Genomic DNA, 12,107 nt, shown 5'->3' with positions numbered 1-12,107 from the left:
TGGCAACACTCGTTATCTCTAAACATACCAATATCTATGATTCAGACTGAAGGACTCTGTATCCACGGACCACGGCTATTAAATAAATTAAAAAAAAACAAACATAGCAGTGTTGTCAATATTTTAATACAGTTTCAATCAACTTGAATTTATATTGAAATCTGAATTCAAGAATTATTATTTACAATTCGTTAAAGGATTAAAACACATTAAATGTAACTGTCACAGAAAGTTAGTAATATTAAATAAAAATGGCAGATATTCTTGATATCTTAGATATAGAACAGCCTAGTGCATCTGAAATAACTAAGGATAGTATAATACATGGTGATAAAAATAAGAAAAAGTATGTTACTGCAAAAGCAGTCCGAAGGCCTGAGGGAATGCATCGTGAAGTGTTTGCGTTGCTGTATAATGATAACAAGGAATTGCCACCTTTATTGCCTACTGATACTGGTAAGGATTGGGCTTAGAAACTCCCTGCTTGAATTTAGTTGCTTGGTTTACTACAATATCAATTGAATTTATCTGTTAAATGTTAACTGCCAATTATTTTTCATCAGGTAAAGCATACAAACAGAATAAAGCTAAGCTTGGTATGCGGAAAGTTAGAAAGTGGGCCTGGGCACCATTTACAAACCCAGCTCGGAAAGACAATGCTGTATTTTATCACTGGAAAAGAGCTGCAGATGAAGCTAAGGAATATCCTTTTGCACAATTTAACAAGGTCTAGTTTAACATTTATGTGCAATACCCCTTTAAATAAATATTACCTGATTGGTAACCTGCTAGTCTGGTTAGAAATCATGTGTATGTAGATTCTTTATGTCAGCCCTTTTTGGGCTTGTGATATTATATCAAAATTTCACTATAATTTACATCCTTTACAGCAAGTATCAATTCCATCATACTCTGAATCAGAATACAATCAATACTTGAAATCAGAAGACTGGAGTCAAGCTGAAACTGACCATTTAATGGACTTGTGTCAAAGATTTGATCTCCGCTTTATTATTATTCATGATAGATGGGACAAAGCTGCTTTTAGAGATAGAAGTGTTGAAGATTTAAAGGAAAGATATTACAACATTTGTGCAATTTTAAGTAAGGTATGTAATTTAAAAGTAAATTGATATTATACTTTAAAACAAACAATTACTTTGTATATACATACATATTTGTTTTTACACCCACACCTACCTATTTTATTTTTAAATGTTAAGTTCACTCTGATATCAACCAGTTATTACTGTGTTCACTTGTAATCTTACACAGTACTAGTATCCATAATTATAACATATTCTTCATACTGCCATAGAATTGTACAGTAAAATATATACACTGACATTTTACTAACAGATCAAAACAAACCCCTGGTCAAATACAATCACAATGGTGAATGGTGAGAAGAGAGTGTACCACTATGATGCAGACCATGAAAGAAAGAGGAAAGAACAGTTAAAAAGACTGTTTGAAAGGACTCAAGAACAAGTAAGTTTATTTTTTAATATCATATATTTCTTACATACATAGCAAACTTTTAAATACATACTTTTATTTTATCTGGTAATAAATCATTTATTCTAGTATCAGATTGTTTTCCCTCCTTGCAAAATTGTTGGTAGTATCATATCCCTAGAGATCCACTAAACCCAGGTTGTCTGGGTTATTGCCTCCAGTGCATGGTGCTACTCAAGTAATGGTAATGGTTGATGGTCTCAGATTTCACACTTAAACGCTCAGGTGCAACGGCTCTACATTGAGCGTGAACTTCTGTCTAACTAAGCCAGCCTAGCTCCTTTCAGAAGCACGGAAGTCTCCTGGACACTATGCAGGCTTCTATGTTGGTTAGCCACAGACTACGTGGGTGACTAATTCTTCTGTGCTGAAACTGCCTCCGCACAAGGGACTATCTGCAGCTAGGATAAAAAAGACGTAATTGTCCCTATCACTGTTTGTTAGAGTTCCAGGACCATCGGTTTTGTTAGAGTTCTATAGATCTATGTCGAATCCAGATTCGCACATGCAAGCGAGGAGCGGATACGGGCCAGCCGTTATAATTTCTCTTGTGTTGATTAGAAATTCTATCACATAACGCGGATATCGCCCTATTAAGAATAACTGTGTGTTGTGGTATCTGTCCCATAAACCTAGAGCAGGATGCATACTTACTGGTTTAGTTTGTATTAAATTTATTTCCAGAGCAATTTGCTGTTTAGAATGACTTGATTTCTTCCTTGAATTTTGTAAGTCTGTAAAGGCAAGGACCTCTTTCTGATTTTGATAGGTTCAAAAATAGCTTGTGCTTAGTGCAGTACTCTTAAACTCATTCAATCTTGTTGTGATTTAGATTGATGAAGAACAAATGCTGTTGACTGAAGTAAAGAAGATTGAGGCAAGAAAGCGGGAAAGAGAAAGAAAGACACAGGATCTCCAGAAACTCATATCTAGGGCTGACAGTGGAGGAAATAATATAATCCAATCAAACATAAATGATGGGGCCAATACTCTGCCAAATGCATCTAGTATAGCTAGGCGCCATGACAGGAAGTTACATAAAAAAAAAATATCATCACAACAAAGACCTGTTCGTGCTGTTGAGGCAGTGGTATGTTTTAATTTATTACAGTATTGTCTACTTAGCTGATTTTTATACTAAGCGTTTTCACTGTTTTTATATCGTGATTCTAATCAGGATAATCATATCTAAACTAATATTATAAAAAGGAAAGATTTGTATGTTAGTATTTTTATAACAAATTGGCTCAAGTACTGGACCGATTTTCTGGAACTGGCGGCCAGTTTTATAATAAATTATGTAGCAAGTATATATCCAAAGTTTAAACTTCTATAAAAAAAACTGGTCCTTATAAAGAGGAATGCTCGTCCTATTATCTTGGAAGAGAGTTCTGATACCAACATAAATAAAGATAAAACTTACAAACTAATTGTAATATTTTTTTATATAACTGTTTTTATTGTGTTTATAAACATAGTGCTTCAGTTTTACCTACATTTTTATAAATTATCAGACGGTAGAATGGGCGGGCATAAAGTTTCCCGAGGCTCGTGGTACTGGCGTTTGGTTACGCTCTCAGCGTATGAAGTTACCTCCTGGAATTGGTCAGAGGAAGACAAAAGCCTTAGAACAAGAATTGCGTCTCATGTCTATAGGTATATATAATATCAATATATTTACATATATTTTCTAGTTCATATATTCAATGTTAAAGACAAAATAAGAAATCATATTGTGTAAAATTTTGCATAAAAAGATGTATTTTGTTTAACTTTCAAATATAATAATATTGCAAAAAAAACTTATCTAGACCTAACCACTGTCACTGAAGGCTACACAATAGAGTTCAAACAATAAAAAAGATTAATCAATATTTCAAACAATTGCAGATATCGCACCCACACCTACAGAAGCTATTTGTAAGCATTTCAATGAGTTGCGGTCTGATTTAGCCCTAGTATTGGATTTAAAAAATGCATTGGCTTCTTGTGAATTTGAACTGCAGGCACTGCGGCATCAGTATGAAGCACTAAATCCGGGAAAAGTGAGCAATTCCTAATTATCTTGCACAAAAAAAAAGTTTAAAAACAATACTACAAATTTTTTGCAAGTTAAGTTGCAGATTAAACTAAGTAGTTTTATTTTTAATTTATGTATAATTCAATGTAGGTTTAGTATTTTGTTACATGTTAATAATAAGAATGAGATCATAATTAGCTATTTTATGTTTAAGATGTTTAAATAATTATATTTTTTACTTTGTAACATTTTTGTTTTAGACCCTGACAATACCGCCATCATTGTGCAATACCAACACTGATGGAGAATCAAAACCTGTTGGCGAAATAATTGATGTTGTAGGCTCACCAAGTACATTGAATAACACTAATTAGGATACATGATACAATGTTAACTTTAAAATATATTAAATATTTAAATATATCAACTCAACATGATATGTATTAATGTAACAGTGTATTAATTTTTTAGTGACTTATTATAAAAAAAATTATTAAAACAAATATTGTTCTTTATTTTCTCTATGCAGTAGTAATGTTTCTGGCATACACATTATCTTAAAATGTGATTAAAACTTCGACTAATTAATACTGTATAAAAAGATATACCTATTGCATTTTTTTAAAGATATAATTTCCAGCAAAACTTGGTTTATATAAAGAGAGAGCTACTAGGGCTATGCAAATTTATGAGTGGACACTGGAAAATACACATGTGTGTGTGACCCATCTCTTAAACTAATAATGGTTAAATGAAAACATTAAATGGTATACAAATTTTAATCCTTCTCATCTCTAAGACAGCCAATAAAATTAAATTGCACCTTTTGGCGCCCCATAAGCATCAGGCATTCTCTCTATAGTATATTTATGATCTGCAACATACATGATTGGTACACCAGGTATTTTTCTTATTCGTCGTTTTAAGTCTTTATCATTAGTAGCTACAATATAACATTTGTGTTGTGTAACTCTTTGAACAATACAGTCATCAGCATATGTTCCTTTATGTAAACAACCCAGTCTTTCAAATCGTGGATCTTTAATTATTCTTAAAGCTACTCGGTATTTCCGTCCAAGTTTTTCTAGTTCTCCTAATACACAATCAGTAATGTATGGAATACATTTGGCATACAAACAGTCCATCATATTTTGTACTATATCTAATTTATTTTTAATAGAAAAATTAATAAAGTTGGTATCAATAATAATATGGTAAGGAGGGCCAAGCTGTGTGTTATATTGAAAGAATAAAGCTGAACTGGATTGTGGCACTTCTCGTATCTTTAAAGAATGCGGGTCCGGTTTCTTTTTTGACGAACCTTTGCGTTCGCTTGCACTTATCCTGCTGTCTTTGGGGCTTATCATTTTTTTCATTTGTGCAAATCTTTTTTCAACTATCTTTCTAGTTTTTTTTTGCTTCCCCTACAACAAAACGAATTGATGATTAGTGTTTTATTTTATTACCAATCGTTAAAAACTACCGCTGTTTACTTACCATATTAGTAAATATTATTTAATACCTATATAAAAATTCACACGTTTTATAACCCCTTTTTTATTTATTTCTCAATCAAAATAAAAATTCATTAATAACAGTCGACAGTAGACAGTAGACATTTTTTTTTTTTTGGAGTTTATGGCCTGGTATCTAGACCTTTAGGCCAATAGACAGTAGACACCAATGGTACAGTGATGCCACAACACCGATTTAAAATTTTGTTTTTCTACATTAAGTTTGATAAGTATTATATATAACTTATAGACATGCTTGGTTTTTAGTTAGTTTATATTTGGTTTAGTTTGTTGGTTGGATTTGAAGCCTAATAAAATTGTGCGTTTTTTTAAATTAAATAAATAAACTTCTTTAATAATTGTATACATGATTACCCCTTAATTTGGTGGGAAATCACCCAAGTTGGCATCACTGGTTACCGACTGAATCAAAAAGTAAATTTACTTCTTCGAGATTTAAATCCCCTTGTATATAGTATTATAAGTATGTTTATTGTAAATAATAACATTAAACTATAATTTTGATTTTTTTCCATTATTAATTATTCTGATTTTTTGTTAATTTATGCGCTTTCAATTATTTATGTTATGTCGCGATTGGTTTCCTTAGTTTTTTCATTATGCATAAACTGTAAATAATTAAAACAACGAATTATAAAAATCCCACACTTGACGCTGGCTAATGCACAAACAGTGTTAGAGCCAAAGGGAAAAAACAAAAAAAAAAAAAAAAAAGCACAGAGTACAGACCAAAATTATAAATATTCAAAACCAAAAATACCTTTTATTTATAAATAACACTTTACGGTATTCATAATCTATATGGTGCTACTAATGTATATTATTAATTACTAACTATGGACAAGAACTTAAACATGGAAAATACGCTACTACATATATAGATTTTTAAATAGTTACAAGTTAGTAACAAATACTTGTTTCATTATTTATAATTATTGCACAATTCCTAAAAATTCTAAGAGTGCGTCCACATTTGGCGAATGTGCAGCTCGCGAGCGGTTTGCAAGCTGCGCGCGTGCAGTCATTGCAATAGTTTGGTGCGCCTCTTTAGCGCACTGCGTAATTCATGCAGGGCTCGTAAAAGCGCGCGATCTGCGCGCACATAATTCTCGCGCTTACAGTTTTGTTTAGTGGTGCGGGCGTGAGAAAGACGCGAGCCGCTAGCGCGCATTGCATTCAGCACTTAGACCACGGTAATATTATGTCTACGGTATTGTAACTGGCCCGTGTCCTTGAAATAAGTACCTACAGCAGCACAGTACGTTAGCATGCGATAGGGCAGTCCACCTACAGCGTTTTATATATGAAATATAAATATGATAACATAAAATACTTCGTGAATTGAATAGAAAGTGTTCAATAAAAATACAAGATTTTTTTAATGGTAGATTTAATTAAAAAATCATGTTTATTTTTATCTATGTTTGATTATAACAAATAATATACCGACATAATTACCTTTTATTATTATGTTGTATATGTTTATTATGTTATTAAAGGAATATCTTTTACTTGGTTATAGATACCTGAAGCTACCTTACAATTTATATGTTTAGTTTTAAATGAAGTTCGGAATATTTCCTCCATCGCGCGGTTACTGACTAAAAACCAACACACCGTCCGGTCGTCACTGCGGCATGTCCGCGACTGTAGCATGACGAGCGCATGCCGAGATCCGAGCGAGTAGGTATAGCTCGCGCCTCGTCTGTTTGTATGAAGTTACAATACTGTATACATAATATTACCGTGCTTAGACCTTAGTTTGGGAGGGAACTGCAATGAACGCAGTTCAACTGCGTGCAGGCGACGCAGAAACGGCGCACAAACAAAAATACACGCGTGCAGCTCGAAAACGGCTGGCGAACTGCATATTCGCCAGATGTGGACGCACCTTAATATGCTATCGCACTCATCTATTGTCGTTTCATATATCTATACACAATGACATCTGACTGCCATTAGTGCCAACTGCCATTTCGTTATAGTCTGTCAAGTGTCATCTTTGGTTAACATTTTTCTGTTTTCCAGTTTCCGCTTTCCAGATCTATTAAACAAGAAATATTAACAAAATGAGCAGCCAGCTTTCTGCTATTGATCTTCTGAAACTTGGTGATGAAGGAAGAAAAAAACCGTTTTTAAATCAATATTGGTCTTATATAATAGGAGTTGCGTTTGGTTTGGGCACGGGAGTTTTTATGAATTTTGGGACTCGTCGACCTGTTATGAGTGGTGAGTAATTACATAATAAAAACAAACCCTTATGGTATAGACTTAACGAATCGTAAAATTCTGCATGTTTTGCATGCATTTGAATTGTATTTTTAATTTTTTTCAGGTATTCAAAAGCATATTATTGCAACCGTTGGCTGGTGTGGCTTACTTACATATGTTCAAAAGTACAGGGAAGATTATTTCGCTGAAAAAGATGCTGTGTTTAGACACTACATAGAGTTGCACTCTGAAGATTTTCCTGTACCAGGTAAGTTATGAAAAATTTAAAATTAAAGACTTGGTTTCATTTATACTTTATACTGCTGATAGAAAATAAAGATTTGTAACTGGCCATTTAAGGAAGTTTTGCAATTGGTTTTATTGTATAAATCACGATTTTATTTTTAGAACGAAAGAAGATTGCAGATATCCTGGAACCCTGGGTGCCTATCAGATAATTTCGAAAAAAAAAAGCAAAATAGATATGGTGATTTTATTTAATAGTTTAGCATAAACATTGAAATAAATCAAAACAAATTATAATGCACTTCTTATTCCATACTCTAGTTAAATAAGTTAATTATAAAACATATAAACAACACTTTTTTACTAATTTTCTTATTATATAGAGCTTATTTATACTGTCAATGTTTAGTAACCTCAATAGAACTAAGTTAAAGTTTGTCCAAACACTGAATGGCTAAATAAATATAACCCTTGATTTTTTATGGTTAAGTTTACATCACTCTTACAGTGTGTGGGATCTTTAGACGTAGACGGCAATATTTTAACATCATCAACATTAACAATGTCTATTGTATTAAAATTATCCCTTTGATCATCTGCTTCATTAGACATTGTATGTTTTCTCATTTTGTGTAGTTTCTGTAAATGAGACAAAAGAAGGTTGTCTCCTGGTTAATTGATACTAACCATTAGCAAAAATCATTTACAGTTAAAGCAACTTACCAATTCTCTTTTTTGGGTAAATCCTTTATCACATAGATCACATTTAAATTTTTTAAATCCAGTATGTTTTGTCATATGTCTATTTAATTCACTTGATGTAACAAATGCCTTTTTACATACTTCACATATCTTAAAAAAATTGGTGATTAGACAAGATTTAAGTAATTGATTTTATTTTGTAAAACACATCTACATCTACATATTCTAAAAAGAGGATTCTCTGAACTTACATGATCCTTTTGGCCTGTATGTGTTTTTAAGTGTACAGATAAATTCCCTTGAGTTGAGAATGTTTTGCTAAAAGTTAACTTTTATTTTTACTAAGGCAATGACAACTTTTAAAGTTTATCAGGTTTGCTTATGTTATTATCAAACATATTGTTGTTGCGTTGAGACCAAAAATAGTAGTTACCTGCACATTTCGCATTGATATGGTTTTTCCCCTGTATGTATACGTAAATGTATGGTGAGATTATGTTTTTGTGAAAATTGTTTAGGACAAAACATACAACCAAATGGCTTATCCCCAGTATGTGTTCTGAAAAATTATAATTTATATAAAATAATTTATAAGAACAAAATCTGTCTAAGAACCTAAAACTATTTTACCTAACATGCATATCAAGTTGTGTCTGACATCTGAATTCTTTATGGCATTGAGAACATTCATGTACTTTTTTTGGTTTTGGTTTGGGGCCACGTCTCATTTTTTCAGAATCTGGTTTCCTTCGACACCGTTTTCTTTGCTCTGGCTTACATTTATTACTGTAATATTGGTAAATATAGTATTAATTAGGTGCAATAGCTTTTTACCACATATTTTTGAGAATCATAGTTTTCACTACAGAAAGTTATTATTAACCATCTCTTTATTAATGTAGTCTTCTGAAGAACCTGAAAATAACAAAATTTGATTATCATCAATATCCACAGCAAAAAGTAAGCCCTACCAAACTTCAATATATGCATATATTTCATTTTTATCATATTTAATTGTTAATTTGTGTTTAGTGCTTTTATTTACATACCATTGGATCAGTCATTATACTGGCATCTTTATATCTAAAAAAAATAAGTCAACATGTTAGGTGAATATGTTCTGTACAAATTAATTGAAATGTGAAAAAAAATATATAAAATACAATTAACAATTTATTTGAAAGGATTTTTTTAATTTTATAAATTTTAATACAAATAATTACTTTGGAATCATACTTTCTAGGCAGTTCTAGTCCCAAATGTTGTCTCATTTGTAAATCAGAGCTTTCACTAGTTTGCTTAAAATGATATGCAATTTCCAACTTGTAAATGCAGTTGCTACAAATTTGATCAGATAATCCATCACTATGTTGTACCTGAAAGTATTTCATTAATCATTGCTACAGTAGGTTTTCACTATAATTTATATTTGTAAAGCTTTTTAATGTATATAATCTGAGCAACAAATATATTCAATTTGATGCTTCCTACACAATGGAATAATATTCTGCTCTAAAAATATAAACAAACTAAAGAATTAAGATTTACAAACCATAACCTTGCTGCACATTTGTACCATATCACTTATGAAGATATTGTTATAGTTTTTTAAAAATATAGATGACAACAGTCCTTTTTCCAAACATATTCTACATAAATTATTATTCATTTTCACAAGACCAAAATCCAGAATTTATTGAAAATACCATAGAGAATTTGACTTTGGAGTCTAAACAACCAAATAGATGAGCGTAAAAGTAGATGAAGTCAAGTATTACATTTACTTAGAACATATTATAATGTATTTTTAATCTGGTCTAACATATCTGTATCTTCAATTCACTCGAGACTTAATGTCTTCTTGAGCGCTGTCAATTATGTCAAAAACACAGAGTTCTAGAATTTAGGCTTTAGTGTAAACGGTAAACCGTTATTTGATTTAAGTTATAACATAAATGATGAGTGTTTAAACTTTGTAAACATGTTTTATTTTAGTGTCATAATCATAAACATTTAGAGAATTCTGACAGCTCGTATACAATTGATACGCCATAATAAATAATTATTATAACTATTGAAATAAACTAATACTGATTTTGAATACATTTGTCACAATGGACGATTATATTGATATGACTTCTCATTTAGATGCCCGAGAAATACTGAGGTACTTGAACTATTTAGGTATACATAATATAAGCGGTGAAGTGCTAAAATATTTTATGACAGGTAAACATTAGTTTTTATTTATACGGTTGTCTTGGCTTATGTACCTGCTATATTTAAATAAAATATTCGAGTGACTCATTAAATGGAGTATGGGATAACATAAATTTTTTCATCTTTTCAACTTAAACTTAGATTATAGTTACTTTATTTCAGATCTTAAAAAGCTTATTAAATATGATATGCAACATAAAAGACTTTCTCCTACTAGTAGTGATAAGCAAGAAGGTCCAGAAAGATTGCATAGTGCTAGTACTTTTTCTTCACGAAGCCGGTCTAAAGCTTATACTGGGAAGTACTTATATTGTACTAAAGGGTTTGACGGGCCTCGAAAGCCTCTATCTGTTAGACTTGTGCAATCAGCACCAACTTTGGCACAAAAGGTTGAAACAAAACCAGCACAAAGATCATGTTCATGTGTCAGGATAGAAAAGAAACCTGGAAGCATTAAAGAATCTTCTAAACCAACAACTACTTTATCTGATAATTGTAAGTACATTTGATTTATTCATTATGAACTTTCTATTAACTGAATTATAATAATTTTTTGTTGTAATAAAAAAAAATTGTTGTTTCAGTAATAAAAGTTCCTAAAGCAAGACCAAAAAAGAAATGTGATCCAGTATCTTTGTATCATTACTATTCATCATTATGGGAAAAATATAAACCCAATGTACCTGGTGAAAATGACTGGTCTGAAATAAGGTGGAGGATTAGACAGAAAATGGTTGGAGTGGAGTCTAATCCTTGTAGTAAAGTAAGTTGTTAGTCTTAACACATAAGATACAAAACAACCCTGTATTTTTGAGATTTGTATGAAACATTTTTAGAAAAGAAATTATGAAGAGCTACAGTTAAATTCATTTAAAAAATATTTATTGGGTTGCTGTTCTGACAATAAAAGACTAAAATAAATTTATAAAATTTTGACTTAATATAATGTAAAATATTACATTATTATAATTTAAGTACAACTTCTTTAAATAAACTAAAATAACATTTCTAAATTTCAAAACTCTTAGTGTAATTTTTGCATTTTCTTTTAGGTTGTTCATAAAGTTCAAGACAGACATATCCAAAAAGAAAACAAGAGGTGACCTAAACACAATTATCATTATTATAATAAAATGACAATTATCACATAATGTAAATGTGAAGCAAAACAATGTTTGTAAATTAAAAATATTTTTCACCTTTTAAATCATAAACAGTATAAAAATACATATTTTGTTTTTTATTACCAGGCATAACTTTTGATTTTTCTATATGTATATCTCTACATGTAAACTTGCCAAGCTGTTCAATTAACAGCATAGCCTTTAAACTAAACAGCTCCATTTAACTAGCGGCTGATTAACTCATACAATCTTGTTATTTGAATTCTGATGACATCTGGGTATTTTTTTGTGATCAGTAATATGATAAAGAGTAATACAGGTAGGGACAGGCTCATGTGGTAGATTTGGAGTTACCATTATTATTTTCAATGTCATTTGTTTTACAGTATGAGAACAGTTAACAAACAAAAATGTGTAGTGACAATAAATTACTGAAACCATATGACATCTGATTGCTCTAAGAAAAATTTTAGACTACAAATTTACCTTGCCTAAATTACTTCCTGACTTATTATTTAAAAGTAGAATACC

General features: G+C 31.0%; 5 protein-coding genes across 11 annotated transcripts; 3 read left to right on the top strand and 2 right to left on the bottom strand.

Annotated features, from left to right (window-relative positions):
* The first annotated feature begins 171 nt into the window (after positions 1–171).
* Positions 172–4,021, top strand: LOC110999724 (DNA methyltransferase 1-associated protein 1). Its single transcript, XM_022268932.2, has 8 exons — positions 172–456; positions 564–727; positions 891–1,109; positions 1,360–1,491; positions 2,351–2,608; positions 3,033–3,174; positions 3,409–3,563; positions 3,799–4,021. The coding sequence occupies exons 1-8, from the start codon at positions 252–254 to the stop codon at positions 3,910–3,912; spliced, it is 1,389 nt and encodes a 462-aa protein (XP_022124624.2). The 5' UTR covers positions 172–251; the 3' UTR covers positions 3,913–4,021.
* Positions 4,022–4,303: 282 nt separating this feature from the next.
* Positions 4,304–5,097, bottom strand: LOC110999725 (rRNA-processing protein FCF1 homolog). The gene is made up of 2 exons (XM_022268933.2): positions 5,036–5,097; positions 4,304–4,962 (listed from the first exon to the last, which is right to left on the bottom strand). The coding sequence occupies exons 1-2, from the start codon at positions 5,036–5,038 to the stop codon at positions 4,351–4,353; spliced, it is 615 nt and encodes a 204-aa protein (XP_022124625.1). The 5' UTR covers positions 5,039–5,097; the 3' UTR covers positions 4,304–4,350.
* Positions 5,098–7,051: 1,954 nt separating this feature from the next.
* On the top strand, positions 7,052–8,010 carry LOC110999731 (NADH dehydrogenase [ubiquinone] 1 subunit C2). Its single transcript, XM_022268941.2, has 3 exons — positions 7,052–7,302; positions 7,409–7,552; positions 7,693–8,010. Exons 1-3 carry the CDS (start codon positions 7,143–7,145, stop codon positions 7,740–7,742), a joined length of 354 nt encoding a protein of 117 aa, XP_022124633.2. The 5' UTR covers positions 7,052–7,142; the 3' UTR covers positions 7,743–8,010.
* Positions 7,954–9,985, bottom strand: LOC110999729 (zinc finger protein 39). Of its 6 annotated transcripts, XM_022268939.2 has the most exons (9): positions 9,785–9,978; positions 9,469–9,608; positions 9,282–9,315; positions 9,116–9,147; positions 8,863–9,018; positions 8,666–8,791; positions 8,484–8,550; positions 8,254–8,382; positions 7,954–8,169 (listed from the first exon to the last, which is right to left on the bottom strand). In XM_022268939.2, the coding sequence occupies exons 1-9, from the start codon at positions 9,899–9,901 to the stop codon at positions 7,954–7,956; spliced, it is 1,017 nt and encodes a 338-aa protein (XP_022124631.2). In that variant the 5' UTR covers positions 9,902–9,978. The 6 variants fall into 6 exon arrangements, with proteins under 6 accessions (XP_022124631.2, XP_022124632.2, XP_045485512.1 ...); XM_022268940.2 differs by lacking the exon at positions 9,785–9,978 and having other exon boundaries at positions 9,456–9,593; XM_045629556.1 differs by having other exon boundaries at positions 8,035–8,382; positions 9,785–9,980.
* On the top strand, positions 9,954–12,095 carry LOC110999723. 2 transcript variants are annotated; one of them, XM_022268928.2, is made up of 4 exons: positions 9,954–10,461; positions 10,615–10,947; positions 11,037–11,215; positions 11,505–12,095. In XM_022268928.2, the coding sequence occupies exons 1-4, from the start codon at positions 10,347–10,349 to the stop codon at positions 11,553–11,555; spliced, it is 678 nt and encodes a 225-aa protein (XP_022124620.2). In that variant the 5' UTR covers positions 9,954–10,346; the 3' UTR covers positions 11,556–12,095. The 2 variants fall into 2 exon arrangements, with proteins under 2 accessions (XP_022124620.2, XP_022124621.2); XM_022268929.2 differs by having other exon boundaries at positions 9,960–10,399.
* The last annotated feature ends 12 nt before the right edge of the window (positions 12,096–12,107 follow it).

This window comes from Pieris rapae, chromosome 9 (genome assembly GCF_905147795.1).
Source record: "Pieris rapae chromosome 9, ilPieRapa1.1, whole genome shotgun sequence".
Taxonomy (NCBI): Eukaryota; Metazoa; Arthropoda; class Insecta; order Lepidoptera; family Pieridae; genus Pieris; species Pieris rapae.
Note: the sequence above shows the minus strand (reverse complement) of the source record. Positions and strands in the feature narration are given on the sequence as shown.